General features: G+C 31.7%; 1 protein-coding gene and 1 non-coding gene across 6 annotated transcripts in view; both read right to left on the bottom strand.

Annotated features, from left to right (window-relative positions):
- SENP6 (SUMO specific peptidase 6) overlaps positions 1-19,058 on the bottom strand; it is a 101,891-nt gene that overhangs the window by 36,540 nt on the left and 46,293 nt on the right. For 3 of the 5 annotated variants that reach the window (XM_054569639.1, XM_054569642.1, XM_054569643.1), the window contains 4 exons: positions 18,277-18,297; positions 8,398-8,468; positions 7,788-7,930; positions 3,128-3,419 (listed from right to left, as the gene is read on the bottom strand). In XM_054569639.1, the coding sequence (XP_054425614.1) occupies positions 3,128-3,419; positions 7,788-7,930; positions 8,398-8,468; positions 18,277-18,297 (527 nt within the window). The remainder of the gene's footprint in view (positions 1-3,127; positions 3,420-7,787; positions 7,931-8,397; positions 8,469-18,276; positions 18,298-19,058) is intronic. The other 2 variants (XM_054569640.1, XM_054569641.1) reach the window with 2 other exon arrangements.
- Positions 12,139-12,241, bottom strand: LOC129067979 (U6 spliceosomal RNA). The gene has a single exon (XR_008528803.1). It is a non-coding gene; the product is annotated as a U6 spliceosomal RNA (small nuclear RNA).

The raw sequence follows: 19,058 nt of genomic DNA, 5'->3' as shown, positions 1-19,058 counted from the left end.
AGAGGAATAGGTGAGGCAAATAGCGAGAACGTGACAAAACCGTAGCTTAAAAATATTTGTAAATCTGCTTAGACCATCTAATCTGGCCTGTCATATGTCCTGTAAGTAAAATACCAGTTCTGAAAAAAGACCCAACTAAGCTACCCAGCCAGGGCTGAAAGAATACTTTTTAAAATCTACACTCCAATAGTCCATAAGTATGTATTATTTACTCAATCTCCTTAAACCTAGATTGCCTCATTCATAAAACAGAATGTACAGTACCTACCCTCACATGATTGTAAAAACTAAATTCAAGAGATTAGTGTATAAAGCTTTTATCACAAAGCAGGTAATATAAGCATGCAATAAATGATATCTGTTATTTCTTTAAAAGATTATATTTATTTATTTTTAGAGAGAGGAAAGATAAATATCCATGTGTGAGAGAAACATTGATAGGCTACCTCTCACACACCCCTAACCAGAGACCTGGCCTGTAACCCAGGCATGTGCCCTGACTGGGACTCAAACTGGCAACAGTTCAGTTTGCAGAATGACATCCCATCAACTAAGCCACACCAGTCAGGGCTGATAACTTTTATTATTAATATGAAATGTTCTTAAAATAGAACATATTTTTTTGTATACTTACATGGGAAATGCTTAGTTTTTAATTGTTTTTCTTTTGGGAAGCAGAATGGAACACATTTCTATTTTATGGTTTTAATTCATGGTTGATACGGTTAAGCTCTGAAAAGTAAACTGCTTAATACATCTAAGGATCACATGAATTTATTTCCTTATATTATCAACATGCATGGTTGATGTAGACATGGTATTTATTTGTATTCTGTTACTTACTAACTTAGCCATACTAACTTCCAGTTCCCATCATCTTGGTAACTTCCTCAGAATGTTACGTTTCCTATATGAAGTTTGGCTCTGTAATAATACACAGTAACTGCCTAATAAGTGAGTTTTTTTCATATCTTACTATTAATAAAGACATCACAATTAGAAAAGATTCAAATGATATTAACAATATTTCATATTGCATCAGTATAAAATGGATCATAAAATACTCATCAAATAGCAACATTATCATAACATCATAACAGAGGTATAAGCTACACAGCCATTAAAAAGTATCTCTTTTAGCCTGTGTTTTAAGAAATAAGCTAAGGTACTGGTATGGGCTAAGGTTTTTATATTGGACTGCATTTAAAAAGAACTTGACAGTTCTGAGGTTTAAAAAAAGTTTAATTTTATCCCCTTTCTTTACCAGTTTCCAGATTAATGATTAGGAATCTTAAGCAATCTCAAAAGAAACCAATGGAGTTCTTCTTTTGGGGGGAACTATGGGGTATCATTATCAACTGATTGATTTTAACATATTTGACATATTTCAAAAAATAGTAGTTATGACTCTGTTTGTGACCCAAATATTCCCATCACTGGTCAATGGGAGCTCTTCCATTTTAGCTCCTATGTCCTTTTGACAGCTTCCATGCTTCCTAATAGGACTAGATGATCTAGGTTTATTCATACATTCATGCTCTGGACCTTGAGTAAGAAATTTCTGTAAAGAGCTCTGGTTATTTTTAGTGAGATATGATATTCAAAAACACAAATATGGCAACTTGGGTTGATTTTTTCCTATACTAGGGTTGCTTACTATTTCTAGACATTTTCTATGGGAAAAGTTAGGAAATAGACATTTTCTATTTAAGAGAAAACATAAAGTTCATATTACCTCTGATTCAAATGTAAAGTTTACCAGATACTGATTTTGTTGATTTCACTTTTGTATTTCTTTTTCTGTAACACTGAAAATCTTGGTTTCAGGAGACAATAATATAATTGCTTATTTGTTTTATCAATGTATTTAAAAATCCCAATACCAATAAAGTTAACAACAATATTACTGAATATACTTAGGATTTCTTTGTAGTTCCATTTGACCTTAAAATATCTCACATTAGGATGCACAGCTGCAACACTGTTTTAATCTACATCCATCTGAAATAATTTTTCTGTGTGTTCAAACCACCAAGTAGCTAAATAATGATGCTCATTTATTTCATTTCAGTTTTGATTTTGTTTTTAAAAAAGTTGCAATTTAGCTCTGACCAGGTAGCTTAGTTGGTTAGAGCACCATCTTGATACTTCAAGGCTGAGGGTTCAATCTCTGTTCATGGCACATACAATGAATGCATAAATAAGTAGAACAAACTGATGTTTCTCTCTTTCTAAAATCAATAAAGAATTTTTTTAAATTAAAAATAAATCAAAATGAAAACTTATAATTTAAATTTATTTTATAATCATATAAAACATTTGTATGGTCACAAAATCTAATCTATAAAACAAGTATATTTGGAGACATCTAGCTTCTACCTCTAATTCCCGCACTTTTTCCTCCCCTTACAACAAACTACTTTTAAAATCAGTTTCTGATATAGCTTTCCATTAAAAAAAAAAAACAAACCTAGATTCTTCTCTCACCCTTCATAAAGGCAGCATAATATACACTCTTGATATTCACCTTGCTTTTATTCATTTGGTTAAAAGATCTCAGAAATCACTTAAACAATACTAAATCATATCTTTCTCCTCTTTTACAACTATGTATGCTATAGTTTATTCAACCATTTCCAATCTTTTGCTACTTATTAACAGGATTGCATTCCATACACATACACACATGTCTAACGAGTGGAAGAGAGGTTTAGGTGAGAAACAAAGTGGTAAGGAAACTAATTTTCACTGAGTCCTTTCTATTTGTAAAATATTTTATTGGGCTATGCTAGGCACTTTATATGTTATTTTCTTTGATCCTTCAAAAAGACTGTCAATGAAGAAATATATCCATTTACAGATAAGAGAGATTAAATTAACAGACCAAAGTTAGAAAGCGGGGCATAACTGGACTTGTACAACTGGGGCCAAATTCTGTGCTTTTGTAATTTATGAAATAAAGGATGAGAATACAGTTTTAATCATCTACTCAAAAAAATACTACATAACTGACACAAGCAGGTATAAATCAAAATTACACTTCTCAAAGATACTCACGCTCACTTTAAAATATATGTGAAAAACACTGGACTGATATAAGTAATGCCAAAGGGAGTAACACACTTACTTGGATCATTTAGGTCTGACAGGCTTGTTTTCCGTTCTTTCAGGTTTGTGATTTTGGTTCCTTTTGCCTTAGGTAAAACAACTTTCCCATTAGTCTGTAAATAATTCTGCCTACTATCATCACAACTCACAATAATATCAATTGGGACCTTTCCCACACTGTTGCCATAAAACTTCTTGACTGTTATGTTTTGTGACTTCTGTCCTCCAGAATTCTGATGGTTTGACGTTCTTAATAACGGTCCAGTTGATTCATTCAAAGTTACAGCTTGTCTGCAATTTCTTTGCAAATCCTTAGGAAAAAGAATACCACAACTTTGGCATTTGGTCTGAATTTTTTTCTCTTTTCCACATTTTGGACAACATTTACACTGTTCAGAAAGCTTAAGTTCCAAAAAAATAAAAGACTCTGGCATTTTATTTCAATAACAAAAAATAAACAAACACAACAAAAATCTCAAAATTAACTCTTTCCCTACCCATCATCATCACCATGGTTACCACAAAAAAAATCCTGTATGTGTTCTATGAATAAAGTTAGGATTTAGTATCAGAATTCTGAAGAAGTTTTTTGAGAACTTCTAGTCCAGCAGCTCCAAAATAGACTATCTATACACCCGAAGGGCTATATAAAGATTTTCAAAAGCATACAGGGCATAAAAAAATCTTAAGGGAATCAATATCTAGATTCTCAATTTCTATATAAAATCTTTCCAAACACTAGTATGATTATGCTTTTGATGTCAAGGCATCTCCTGCCACAACTGCTCTTCTCTGCCTTAAAAAAAAAAAAAAAAAAAAAAAGAATGCTGCCCTGACAGGGTGGTTCAGTTGGTTCGAGCATTGTCCCATATCCCAAAAGGTTGTGGTTTTGATCACTGGTCAGGGCACATAGAGGAGGCAACCACTGTTGTTTTTCTCTCACATCAATGTCTGTCTGTCTTTCTCCCTCTCACACACATTCATAAACATATCCTTGGGTGAGTGTTTAAAAAAAAAAAAAAAGCCTTGACAGGTGTGGTTCAGTTGGTTGGACATTGTCCTGCAAAGCAAAAGGTCACCAGTTCAGTTCGATTCCAGTCAAGGCACATGACTGGCTTGCAGGTTCAGTCCCCGGCTGAGGCATGTGCAACCATTTCATGCTTCTCTCTCACATTGATGTTTCTCTCCCTCTCTTCATCCCTCCCTTCCCCATTCTCTAAAAAAATAAATAAATAAAATCTTTGTTTAAGAACCCACCATACCAAAGGATAATTTTAAATGTTAAAGAAAGAATGAATTATAAGTACTGGTTAACAAAAGCTTTGCAAGACAATTGAGTTCTAAGACAGTGCTTCCAAAATATTTTAAGGAAAACCTAATCTAGTTTACAGTTTTGAGATTATTAAAAAAATTTTTGACAGTAGAGCACCATGCAGTTTAGGGCATATAATTTAGAAAAAGTGCAAGGAATTGAGTGATAACTACTATAATTTTTTCCAGTGTCATGTACTTATTTGTATGAGCAAGATTCCTCAGCACTTATTTCTGTAAGAAGGAAACATAGGAATAGATGTTGAATCCTGTCTCAGTATGTAACATATATTTATCCATGGACACATGAAGTAAGTAATTGACAATAAGTCAGTGTCTCTAATTAAAAGATGCATTTCAAATTACTTTATGCCAAATAATTACTTATCAAACTTTGTAGCAATATATAGTTTTAATCTATTAATAATTATTTTTGTATGTTGTATGTATTATATACTGTATTCTTTTTTAAAATTTAAGTATAACTGATACACAATATTATATTAGTTTCAGGTGTACAATAGAGTGATTTGACATTTCTATACCTTAAAATGTGATCACCACACTAGGTCTACTTATCATCTGTCACTGTGCAACCCAATATTATAGACTATACTCCCCTTTACCTTTTTCACCCATCCCTCATCCCCCCTCCATTCTCGCAACTATCCATTTAATCTGTTTCTATGAGTCTGTTTTTGTTTTTAATAAATGAAGTAATTCAATCTAAAAGAAAAAATTTGTAAAACTTTGAGCCTCATATCACAGGAAATTAAGTAAATATCTGTTGTGACAATGAAAATGACAGAATGAGATGGTAATTATTAATATTTATTGTATTTGGATGCTACCAAATCCATATATGAGGAGGGAAATCTAACCATTTTATTTTAAAAAGGTACTCCTTTCACTGTGTCAACTCTTACTTCCTGTGAGACCATTTAAACTTTAGATGAGAAATGTTCAAAGTCAACTTAAAAATTCATAAGAGAATACATATTTGTTTAAAATTCTTTTAAATCTTTTAAGTGACAGGAGTTATCAAGAGTTTGCAAGAGTAGGTGGTAGCTATAAAATGTGTATATATAAACATCAAAATTCTTTTAACTGAATGCTTACATTCTATATATTTTATTCTATGTGACTTTATAACCCAAAAATATACACAAAGCACACAAGCAAAAAGGTCTAAAGACCACTGCTCTAGTCTTAACTCCATTTTTTTAGGTGTGAAAAAACTGACAAATTGTTTACCTTGCCTAACATGACCAAGACAAAGTCCTACTCTTATACCAAGTTACCTATTCCAAGATCTACCCTAGATAACAAAATGAATGAATACCAAGTTGCAACCAGAGCAAAAATGAACTTAGTAAAACATCAGCTCACTATCTCAGGATATGTGGATTATTTAAAAAAAAAAAAAAAAAAAGGAAGGATGTCTCTTTCTCTGACAGTACATGGAAGAACTCTCTTACGCTATTTGTGGAATATAGGTATAAGGAAATTACTTTTCTCACAGCACATTCAATAGCATCTTATGTATTCTGAAGACATAGATAACAACTAAATTATTGAACAACTGGTTGGACAGAAATATGGGACAGATGATCTCACTCATATTTGCCTTTTGCCAAAAGTAAAAGGGAGAACATTATACTTAAATGAAATACAGCAATGCAAATCTGTAACAATTTTATGCTAAGCATAATTTCTTCTGGAAATTAAAGATCCATGAAATACTTATAAAGTAAAATAAATCCAAATTACATATCACATATTGTGTGCCAGTCTCTAAGCATAAATACGAGATCTGTCCAGAAAAAGACCAGCCACTGTTAACATAGCCAGAAGTTTGCTCGACATTGATGTGATCTGGCAGCCAAGGAGAGGGGACTGGAATGCGCATGTGTGAACAATGACGACTTCACTGTACTAGTTAGTGGGGGTGGCAGACACCACTGAGTGAGCATGTGTACTGTGGGGCCATTGCATTCAAAATGACTGAGCGAGTAGAGCAACAAATCTGCATGAAATTTACATTAAGCTTGAACATCCCTCCATGGAAACTACTCAGATAATTCAGAAGGCCGCAGCTATGGGCAACCAGTGATTGGCAGATTCATCATGACAACGCACCCACTCATGCATCACATCTTGCGCAGTTTTTTTATAAAAAACAAATCACCCAGGTGACTCAGTAACCCCACAACCCAGATTTGGCGCCCTGCATCTTCTGGCTTTTCCCAAAACTAAAATCACCTTTGAAAAGGAAGAGATTTCAGACCGCTGATGAGATTCAGGAAAATGTGATGGGGCTGCTGATGGAACTGGGACCATGTGCGGTCCCAAGTTGCCTACTTTGAAAGAAATCGAGGTGTCATTGTTCGATGTACAATATTTCTTGTATCTTCAATAAATGTCTCTATTTTTCCTATTACATGGCTGGACACCTTCTGGACAGACCTTGTATTAACCAAGGTAAAAGTATCAGTAATGTGAAAATCAACATTGTATATGCTTCCTGGTATAGTATAATAATAAGATTATAACGTCACACCTGAGGATTCTTGAAAAATGTATATAAATCATGAAGAAACATCAGACAAACCCAACTCAAGGTTCAAAGTAAGTGACTTATACTCCTCACAAATATCAAGGTTATGACAAAGAAGAACAGACTAAAAAAAACTAAAGATCACGGCAATTATATGTAACATCTAATTCTGAATAAGATCCTGTATTAATAAAGTACATTAGGTAAAATCTGAATGGAGTGTATGAATTATATGGTAATTCTGAATCCATGTTAATTTTAAAATTTTGAGAGTTGTAATCTGATTATATAGGAGAATGTCCTTTTTTAGTGTGTTTTTTTTAAAGAAGACACACACTAAAATATTAGCTATAAATAATCATCATGCCTGTTTCTTATACTAAAATGGTGCGGAACAATATGCAGACATGTATATAGAGAGGGAGATGGTAGAAGGAAGGCAGAGGGAGGGAGAACAATAAAGCAAATGTGGAAAACTGAGGAATCTGATAAAAGGATATGCAAATACTCTTTCAGTTATTTTTTCCAGTTTACTGTATATTTAAAATTATTTCAAAATATTTCTGGTTGAGAGAAGTTATTTGTAGTACATTGCAAGGAGATACTGATATATTCTTTTCAGAGAAGGACATATTCTAGATTTTGGATAGTTAAAGAATGACCTAATGAAGGCAAAAAAGCTTGCCTAAATAACTTTTCTGGGCCTCTTTGAGTCCAGTGAGAAAAGGTCACCTAGAAGCCAGTAAATACTAAAAATAATACTAATAAAAATAACATCTGATTGACAACAAAAAACACTTTCTCTACCCACCTCTAAATCAGTTAAACACTTTTTTGAAGCAGGAGACAGAGGTGGTGTAGATTGGTATGTACTGTGACGTTTCTGTGATACTTTCCTCTTAATTTCAGACTCCAAGTGTGACTCAGACTCTTCTGTTTTCTTCATTATACGATCTAAAGGAAGGAAACAAAGACGAAAGTACTAAAATTAAATTTGATAAATTCCTCATGATCCTTGTTATTAAAAAATACTGATATCATCAAATTGTTTTAGTTAAAATGTTTCAACATGTACAATAAAGAATAAACAGAACTTTAAGTCAAGACAATTGCATGGTACAAGATCATAATACAGTTTAACAAAACATAATCTTGAAGCCATAACCTTAGTTAATATTTGGATCTTGAATTTAACAAAAATGCTAATATAATGATTTCAAATTGTAATCACCTGAATGTGCAACCATTCCATGATGATTTCATGCACAATTAAATTCTCAAATCAGTTATAAAAAATGGTTTTCTAAATATTTCTATTATACCTGGGAATATTTTAAAGCCAGTGTCATATCTTCATTTCTACCTTTCACTCAACTAATCAAAATCCTTTACAAATGTAACAAATAAAATTGCACACTTACCAACACCTTGGGGCCGACTTAACCTTACAGGATTACTGTCAAATTTTTGGACATGAGGTGGGTATTCTTTCCTATAAAAGGAAATTTATATAGCTTTATTCTAACAGAATAAAATATTCTAACAGAAAAAATAACAGAATAAAATATTCTAACAGAAAAAATATTGTTCAAAATGAAAAAAATTAAAAACAAAGAATAACTTCTTCGCTATATAAAAATGATTAAAAGACCATAACTTCGTTGCTATATAAAAATAATAAAACTGTATTATACAAATACACTAACACTTAATTAATACATTATAAGGACCCTAAAGTCAGTGGCTATTTTTTGTTTAGACTGGCAATCTATCCAAGCTCATAATAAGCATCCAAATAACTATCTTTTCAAAGTAGTCACTTTAGAAAGTTACATATTTATTCCCCAAATGCACAAAACATAAAAATTTTTCTTCTGAAATTTCCTTCATAATCAGTTTATAAAAATTGCATTACAAAAAAACTTGTAATAGTTAACTGTCACACACTAGTCGCGTAAAAATATCTCTCAGCTTACTAATATTCAATTTTCTTAATTTTGTAGTAAATGCTTCTAGTTGTTTAAAAACAAACAATAAAACAATACAATAAATAAAATATTGGCCTTGAGGAGAATTCCAAAATCATTACAAAAAGCACTATGCATAAAACCAGCAATCATGGAACATGTATTTTAGTCTTGTAATATTACTATATTATGGGAATATTATTATACATTTTAATATATTAATTACATTATCAGACTTCATATACAGTTGATTTTCAGAATTTTGCACATAATCCTAAATATGGGTCCTAAAATTAACCATATAAGTCCAAATATACACTAATTTGGGGGGAAACCAAAAAAACCTACATCTAATCATGGGATAGAAGTATTAAAGGGTATCTGCAAAATGCAATAGACTAGAGAGCTACGATAGTTAGATACTATCCATCCTAAAGAAAAGCTTCTAAAAATATTCCAATTTTATTTAACCAGGGAATTAAAAATATGAGGTTATTATATTATTTGTAAATCCATTCACACTAGCGATTGATATCAAATTAAACAAACAAAAACCCTAAAGGAAGTTTCCTGTAAACATTTACTATTGTATTGTAAAAGTCATACCACTTAAATTGAAAACAAAATATGAAAATGGCACAAGAAAGAAAATAGTAAGATCAGTTATAGAAGTAAATTTGTAATAGCAGTAACCAAATAGTGATCATCATGTGCCAGGTACTGTTCTAAGTGCTTTTCTTCATTGTTTTAATGCTCACAATAAACTTATAAAGTATATACTATTATTGGCACTTTATAAATGCGGGAACTGAGACACAATGAGGTTAATTAACTTGCCCAAGGTCACACAGCTATTAAATAGCAATGCCAGAATCTGGATCCTGCTAAACTGTATTAATATTGATGAAAAATGGTGTTTTCATCATTCCTGAACACTGCTTGATACAACTGGACAATTTCCACCCTGCCAAAATTTTAATATTTGTGAGGATATGAGTTGTGAAGATAATAATATGCCTTAGAGATAGTAGTAGTATTAGCACTATGAAAAAGCTAGGTTTTTCAGCTCCTAACTACACTATATTTAGTTAAAAATAAAATGTACTACTTTTATATTCCTCACACTAAAGATGATATAATATAGTATTATCTTTAATTCACATTAACTAATTTTTTAACCTCTAGTTTTTATAACTCTACATCTTGGAAAAATAAAGATACCAAATTTAAAATGCAACAGAAGTAATGATTCTGAAGCACAGCATGATGATACTAGTATAGTAAACTCCAAAAACTCTGTTCATTATATATTTTTTAAAATAGGGGACAACTTAAACAGATAATCTTAAATACTAAAGATTATCAACAACAGTAAGTTAGAGTGGCAAAATAAACCTGAAAATAAAAGATATGCTGGGGAACGCTATAAACACAGCTCTACTCAGAAGCAACTGATATAGATGATCTGAGACAGCAAATCATTAAATGTACATGGACTGATGAAAATGCTGCATTAATACACCGTGTTCTTTGCAATTTGATCAAGTACACTGAGTCCTGCAAAGGTAATGAGGAACACACTGAATATATCATGTAATATCCATGACCTCATCTTGTATTATTATTTAATGTTAAAACTATTACGTATATTTGCTAACATACCAGACATTATGGCCACTCTATATCCAATATTTGCTTCATGTTTCCCTACACAAAGAGGACAAATTAAGTTTTGCTTTTAAAAAATGTATTATAAGTTAAAGAAATAAAAGCATGCTTTATGTTTAATACAAAAATAGAAAATATCAGGATAAAAGCATTAGCTTCAAAAAAGTATTTAAAAAACTTTCTAGCCATAAACTGACTTGCATTCTTCAAAATTTAGTTTAGTTTTAAAAAGATTTTTGCTGGATGAAAAAAATCAAATTTTATGTTAATGTCTTGATTTAAGGGTTCCATCACTCTATAGATACTAAAATTTCAAACTCCAAACTGAAGTGAAGCTTAAGCCTAGGGTTTAAATTCCCAGTGGATGGCTCTTTCCCACCTCAAATCAAGCAAAAGCAGAGAAGCTTCCCTGCCATGCCATATACAAGGCAGGAGATTTTGAGGGCTTCTCAGGGTTTGTGTTTTGCAAAGGAGTTTTAAACAAACCTCACCTCATGGACCCACCATTTTACAAGCTGCAAAAAACAAATTGGGAGAGCTTCCCCCTGCCACCCCGCTTTGCAGAACTGTTTAAATTAACATCAGAATGCTCTGTATATTAAAGGTTAGGCTTCAGCCCTAAAAAATTTTTAAACAAACTTAATTTCAGAATAATTTTAGATCTGCAGAAAAGTTTAAAAGACAGTTCACAATTCACTTATATCCCGTACCAAGTTTCTCGTAATGTTAACACCTTCATTTTACCATCATACATGTCAAAAAAGAAATCAACACTGGTACACTACCATTAACTAAATTCCAGATTTTATTCAGATTTCACCAGCAATTCCACTAATACCTTTTTCATTCCAGAAAATAATCCAGGATCCACTGCATTAAGTCATCATGTCTCCTTAATCTCCTCTTTGTTTCCCATCACCCTGACACTGGAAAAGAACTGATCAGTTCTTTTGTAGAAGGCACCTCAACCTGGGTCTGTCTGACTCTTTTTCTCATGATTAGACTGAGTTGTGGGTTTAGGGTAAGAGTATCACAGAGGCAAAGTGCCCTTCTCATCATGTATCAGGAGGTACATGATACCAATATGATTTGTCACTGGTGATGGTTAACCTTGATTATTTGGCTATAGAAGAGTTTTGTCAGGGTTTTCCTCCACTCAAGTTTCTATTTCTCCTTTGTACACTATTTGGAAGCAAGTCAGTCAGTCCAGGCAGAAAAGAAGTGAGGACAGTTAAGCTCCACTTCCTGAAGAAAGGAATATGTATACATATTTTTTTGAATTCTTTAATAAACAGCTGTCCATTCCCCAAATCATTTTGTGCAGCTTGTAAAATCCTAGTTCAATAAATGAATTTATTCAGTCATTTATACCAGTATCACCCATTAATATTTTTTGTCTTTTAGATTATAATCCAGTTGTTTCAGTTTTGGCCCTTCGAGCTTTTTCAGTTGGCTCCTGGGTCCTTTTGACGTGACCTGTTCCTTTGTTTTTTTATTCTGGTAAAATACAGATAACATGAAATTTACAAAAATGTAGAACACTTCACTAATCTACATGTCATCATTGTTCAGGGGCCATGAAAATCTTCTCTGTATTATTCCAATTTTAGTATATACGCTATTTTAGTATATACGCCTTTTGTTTTGAGTCCTTGTTTGGTTTCTGACCCTATAAGATCCTCCATTCATTCTGTGTTTTCCCTTAACCCACCCTTAGAATCAGCCATTTCTCCATGTTACTTTTATTATATAGAGAGTGGTATTAGAAACCAGGATCTGGGTGCTGGTGTTTTTTGGAAGGGCTTGGTTTCAATGATAGCTCATTTTAAATCCATCTTCCCATTGTTTTAACTGATCTCAAAAGATGTAAATTTCTGTAAAATAAATCACTGTATTCATTTTACAGTTAAAATCTCTTATTCCAGATTCATGTTAAATTTATAAATTAGCCTAATTTTCGAAAACATGTATTAAATCTCCCACAGTTGTACTCTAACCAAGAACTTCTTGCTTATTTTTACAGGTATATATTCAGTTTTATGACAACATTTAGTTATAACTCTTATAGACTGTGTCCTTTATAAAATGTGCTCCTTCATCCTATTTAGTGCTTCTAATTCTTAATACTATCTCATTGTTACTACTTATGCTTTCATCTTTTGTGACTTTAAACACCCTTTTACTTACAAATTGTTATTTTATGTCTCATTCTTGTAAACAACATAATATAGTTGGATTTAACCCAGTTTATCTTTTATTAAAAGTTTATTCAACCTAGTCATAATTATTGTAACAGCTAATAGACTTCATGTTCTCCTTTCATCTTTATTAGTTGTTAGTTTTTATATTTGTATTTGCTCTTTTCCACTATTTATATTGGTTTAGACAACTGCTATTCATTGTCTCCCTTCCCCCAACCCTCTCCCTCGGGAACGTTATTCCAATTGCATATTTTTATTCATTAATATTATCAAGATTCCAACTATTTCTTCAAGCAAGATGTGTTACTACATCCCTAACAGGATGAGATCTTTAAAATTATTTTATTTCCTCCTCACCCCACCCCTCCCAATCCCCTGCCCAAGAAAAGGCCTTAAATAATCCTTCTACTTCTGCCTTTCCATCTTCCCAATACCTAGATTTTGCTGGAACAGTATGAATATTTGGTCACAGATTATTTCTTTTCCTGTGCAGGACATCTCTATTGGGAACATGGAACATGCTTAGTCTTAGCTGACTGTCATTTAGTTTAACTGTATCAAATTGTAAATCACAAATAAAATTTTTTTTTTAATCTCAAGAGTTATCAGGTAGTAACACATCCCTACCTAAAATGCCCTGAAAAGCTCAAACACTTCAGATCATCTTACAAAATTTTTCAAAATCTGGATCCTAGCTGACCTCACCAAAACTTACCTCATAACATTTTCCACTTTGCTAATACAGTTCCAAACTGAAGAAGGGTCCAGTTTCTGGCCCTTCTTTCTGTTCTTTGAACCTGCCAAACTCATTCCTGCATTAATATATTAGTACCACCTTTTTTCTATCTGGAAAAGCCATCTCTGTGATCTTGGCTTGACAGACACCTCACTAAGTCCTTGGTTAAATGTCAGTTTCATAGTAAAGAGTTTCTCAAACCTGCAGTCCATACTGTCATTCTCTATCACATCATCCAATTACACTTCTTTGCAGAGAACCTATTATTTCATGTTTTACTTGTCATTATCAGTCTGTGCCCATAAAAATTAAACTACAGCAATGCAAGGATTTTTTGTCCATTTTATCCATCACTGTACCCTGTGCCTAGAACATAGCTGTTTACTGATAAATAGTAAGAATTAACTAATGTTTATATCTAAAAGGCAGAATGTAATTAGAAATGTATTTGAGGTCAAATGTTTGTATAAACATTGCTACACATGGATAATAATGTTTTCAAAACTGACCCACTGGCCACCATGCAGAGCCATTATCCACTAAATCAAAATATTGTCAGTTAATGTACAAATATCATAATTCAGGCATCTGAAAGGCACTGTAAACCTGTTTATATTTATTGATTGTACAGGCTGATTAGAAATTAAGTCTACCTAGACTTTCTAGTCTGTTTACTGTCTTACTTCCTAGTCTATTTCTAGCGTTTTCATATTCAATCACTGTTTTCTTCACAATATGTTTTATAATGTGGCAAGACAAATAACTCTTCTCTTCCCACACTTATTCTTCTTTAAAAAAATTAAGTCTGTTGTTCTTAAATATTTGTTCTTCTACATAAACCTCAGAATTGGTCAAATTTCTTAAAGTCGCTGAAATTTTGACTAAAACTTCATTAAATGTACTTTAAGGATTTATAGTAAGTTAGTAACATATTATTATTTATATTATGCTATAATATTTATCTTTAGGTACATTTATGTATCTTTAGGTACAATTATAAAGAAGTTACACATCATTAATTTTATTACTGGATACTTAATTTTAATTGCTACTGTGAATGAAATTTTAGTCTTTTCAATATATGCTACAATTAATCAGAAATGAATAAAAGAAAATTATTAATACTATTAGTCTTGTGGCCTGGCCTATTAAGATGCTCAAACTCTTATTAATGTTTCACATGACTCGTATAATTACAAGAAAAACAATATCATCTGATATAATTTTATTCTCAAATACCTTGAGACAACAATTTATAATGCTATTATATACTGGTATTACCCCCTGCAAAACAATTTAGTAGTACTTACCAAGAGCACTAAAACTGTTTGTAATCTAGCCCAAAAATTCCTTGCCCAGAGTCTATCTTATGAAATTCACTTAAGAAATTTATATATAAAGTTGTTAATCACTGTGTCATATGTGTAACAGTGAGAATAACCAGAAATAGGCTAATGGGTAAATAAATTATGTATCTTCAGAAAAAGCTATTATGAAATCATTAAAAATCATATTTAAAAGCCAACTTAATGGCAATGAAAAATGCTAGGACATACTGTTATGTGAAAATTCAGAATATACAATTATATTTTTATTATGACTACACATGTTAGGCATATTAAAAAATTATTACAGAAAAATGACTAGAACGAAATGCATCAAGATCCTAATAATGAATGCCCTGACTAGCATGGCTCAATGGGTTAGGTATACTCCCACAAACAGAAATGTCCCTGGTTTGATTCCCAGTCAGGGACCTAGTTGGGCAACCTCACACATCTTGTTTCCTTCTCTTTCTCCCTCCATTTCTCTCTCTCTAAAAATAAATAAAGTATTTTTTTTAAAAAACTGATCTTAATAATGTAATTTTTAAAAAACTGTAAAATCTCACCCTAGCTGGTGTGGCTCAGTGGACTGAGCACTGGCCTGAGAATCAAAGGGTTGACGGTTTGATTCTCAGTGTAGGGTTACATGCCAGGGTTGCAAGCCAGGTGTGCAAGATGCAACCATACATTGATGTTTCTCTCTGTTTCTCCCTCCCCTCCCTTCTCTAAAAATGAATAAAATCTTTAAAAAAAAAAAAAGAATAGGAAAAAAGAAAACACTTCGCAATGTGCTTTGAAGCCAGCTAAATAATAAAATCTCTAATTATAACACTTGTGTTTTCAAACACCTTTTAAGTAAGCATTTCTAGTATTTCATATTTATTCTTTTATCGTATTTTACTTTCATATCTTTTTGTTGTTTCAAAATTCTCTAAAATATGCACATTCTTTACAATAAGAAATAATTTTTTTTAATTTGAAAATCACTATGTGCTTCAATCTCATAATGAGTCAATAGATTTAACTCGGGAGAAAAATAAATAAACAGTTCTAACACTAGATTAAATATTTGAAATTCCTGGTGCTGCCACATACACTGTATTCACAACCCATCTGTCCATGAGTCAGAAATTTGAGTCATTCAAGTTGTCAAAGTCATCCACTAGCAACAATTATTTTGTTTGTAAGCTCTGGATCCTAACGGTTATTTATTTAACATTTATTCCAGCTTATTTTTACACTTAAAACACCCCTTGCTGTGTCCAAACTGTAGTACAAATGGAAAAACTGTAGTACAAAATTACCTTCCACAAGTGCCTAACTTCTGTTTATTAGATAAACCATTCTCTTTCATAAATAAATCACTTAGTTCTGAGATTTATAGTCCCTCGTGTGTTAAGGGACTTTATCACTCTAAAAAATCAGGGAAAAAAAAAACAAGATGTGGCTTAGTGTTCACAGAGGGAAAAAGCTTATGTGAAAAAATTTAAAAAGTGAAATCTACTGACAGAAAAGCTCCTTGCAGTTTATCTCTGACAAAGCTAAACACAAAATAATTTTAGGTAAGGATCTAAAGGAATAATGGGCCAGACTCAACCTAATAGTAACTAAGCCACCAAGTAAATCACTCAGGTGTATTCATTGCAAAGTATTTAGAAAAAGCTGCTGCTGCATATATAGTCCCTGGCATTAATCTTAGTACAAAAGACTAAAAGAGACTAAAAGAATTTCAGTATCTGTTACTATTACAGAAATTTCAAATTTTACAGTGTATAAATCAGTTTTAAATAATTATCTCATCTGTTCCTCACAAATCTCCTTTAAAGTTCAGCAAATATTACCACATCCATTTTAGGGTAAATTATGTACCTACTGGTATTGCTGGTTACTTAATTCTACATCTCTGACTCTTATTCAGTATTATTCCAATAATAAGATCCAAGAGGGCAGGAATTTCTGTCTGCTCCCAGAAGAGCACCTGGCACATAAAGTCACTGAAATAAGTGCTGAATGTATCAATGAATACATTTCTCTACTGAAATATGCATAAGAAGCCAAAACAGTGGGAGGACAATTTAGTATAAATCTTCCAAGGCTATTGTGAATAAAAGAATAATGTATAATCTTTATATTATTCGGATAATATAACTATAATTTATGTACCTTATGGTATAGTATACGGGAAATAATTTATTGGTACAAAACAAGTCTGTTTAAATATGATTGCATCAAGAATGATTTAATGTATATTCTTTAGCAATTTTATTAAAAACATCTTATTAATAGCCTTCCAAAACATAGTCACCTGAGATAAAAACTTAAAAGATATAAAATGACTCATCTATATCTGACAATAATGATTTACTCAAAAACAGACACCACAGGGAAAACAGTTTTTCTTTTCCAGAAGATAGGTTGTGAAATATTTCACAACCCATTCATTTAAAATAAGAAATATTTGTGAAGTATTTCAGAATTTAAAAATATGCCTAAATCTTCTACTGATAAGATCACCTGTAAATTTATATATTGGAAACTTGGTGTCCATGCGTTTTATAAAATTTTACAAGTTATACTCTTTTCCTTCTCCACACTTTTAAACAAAATTATAGAGTTACAATAATGTCAATAAAATGATAGAATGTCCCTTCTTTTGATCCTCACCAATTACATGAAAGTATTTGTTTAACACAAGAGCTGTTAACCTGTTTTGGTGGGGAGGATTCATAAAATGCTTTTGAAACTCTCAGGAAAGCAAGAAAAATATGCACATGCATAAAATATTCTACATACATACACTGAGCTGAGAAGCTATTCATATGGACATTTGCTTTAGAAGAATCACAATTTCACTATTCAAGAAACATATGTTCTTACGAATTTGTTTACATGTTATTTACATTACTCAACATTTCTGCTAAAGAATGTGTTTGCCATCATTGTTATAAGGGAACAAATGGTAATCATAAAGTTCTGTTACAAATTTTGGGGTCAAAACAGGAATACATTTAATGTTAAGAATTTTACCTCCAAGCTTCAGGATTCTAATTCCATTTTCCCCCTTACTCTACTGAAGTGTAAAATATAACAAGAAAGATTTTAATAATGGAACTGAAATCAACTTTACTACTAAGGCATTGAAACATGCTATCTTTAAAAGGAAAGTAGTCACACATCAGTATAAATACATAATAACCACTCATGGAAAAATGTATATTAAGAATTATGAGGAAACACTACTCACATAAATCAAGTACCATGTTGTGCTATTAATACATTTCCTTTTATTAAAATAATTACTAAGCCTTAATGATGACTAATCAATGAATATTTTTCAAAGCATATAAATCATCTGATATTTACTGTTATACCCATGCTCTAATTTCATCAATATTAAGCTTACCTTTCCTTTTGGTCCAGACTGCTTAAAACATGAAAAAGAAAAAAAATGTAAGAGGCAAGACCTCATTTTTGATATATTATTGTAGTTTTTGTAACTGCTGTCAATAAGGCAAAACTCTAATGTGATTAATCTGTTGTAAACACATTATATATGTTACATACTATGTTCTGAATTGTCAGATATATAAATTGTTTCTCCATTTTTGTCAATACAGAAAATACTTTATATCTAAACATATTTAAGGAAGAAAAAAAGAATGTGAAAAGTTTTGAAAAATTACTGAAAGCTTTAATCATTCAACATTTGAGGATATGTTATTTTAGAGTAGTTATATAAACAGTCTTCAAGAAACAATACAATTTCCTGAAAGTTATACAATTTTTAATAGTTCCAATCCTGTTATTAGATGTAATTATTTACTTCTGAGCAAGAAAATATTTTTTAAGGTTGAAACTTTTGCACCAAAGATGCAGTGTATGGTTTGGGATATAAGGAAAGGCCTAGGATTAGCAATCATGGCCTCTAATCATAAGCCCAATGTATAGAAGGTCCACCTTTCTCCACAGTTCAAAGAAAATCTAAAAACTATCAACCTCAATTACTTAAGAGTAAAATTATTAAAAATACTCAATTTAGAATAAGATTTACATTCCAGAAATATTCCTCTTTCTTATAAATGAAATGAAATATTTGGAACTAACTCTAAGCAAAACATAGTTTACAAAATCCTCAAGTCCCCATTATTAACTCCTGTATTCTTATCATTCTTATCATGTGGAGCA

The sequence above is a fragment of the Pteronotus mesoamericanus genome, unplaced genomic scaffold (assembly GCF_021234165.1).
Source record: "Pteronotus mesoamericanus isolate MK-2021 breed Mesoamerican mustached bat unplaced genomic scaffold, CSHL_Meso_final contig_20, whole genome shotgun sequence".
In the NCBI taxonomy this organism is placed as follows: domain Eukaryota; kingdom Metazoa; phylum Chordata; class Mammalia; order Chiroptera; family Mormoopidae; genus Pteronotus; species Pteronotus mesoamericanus.
The sequence above is the reverse complement of the archived record's forward strand: the minus strand, read 5'-3'. Positions and strand labels throughout refer to the sequence as shown.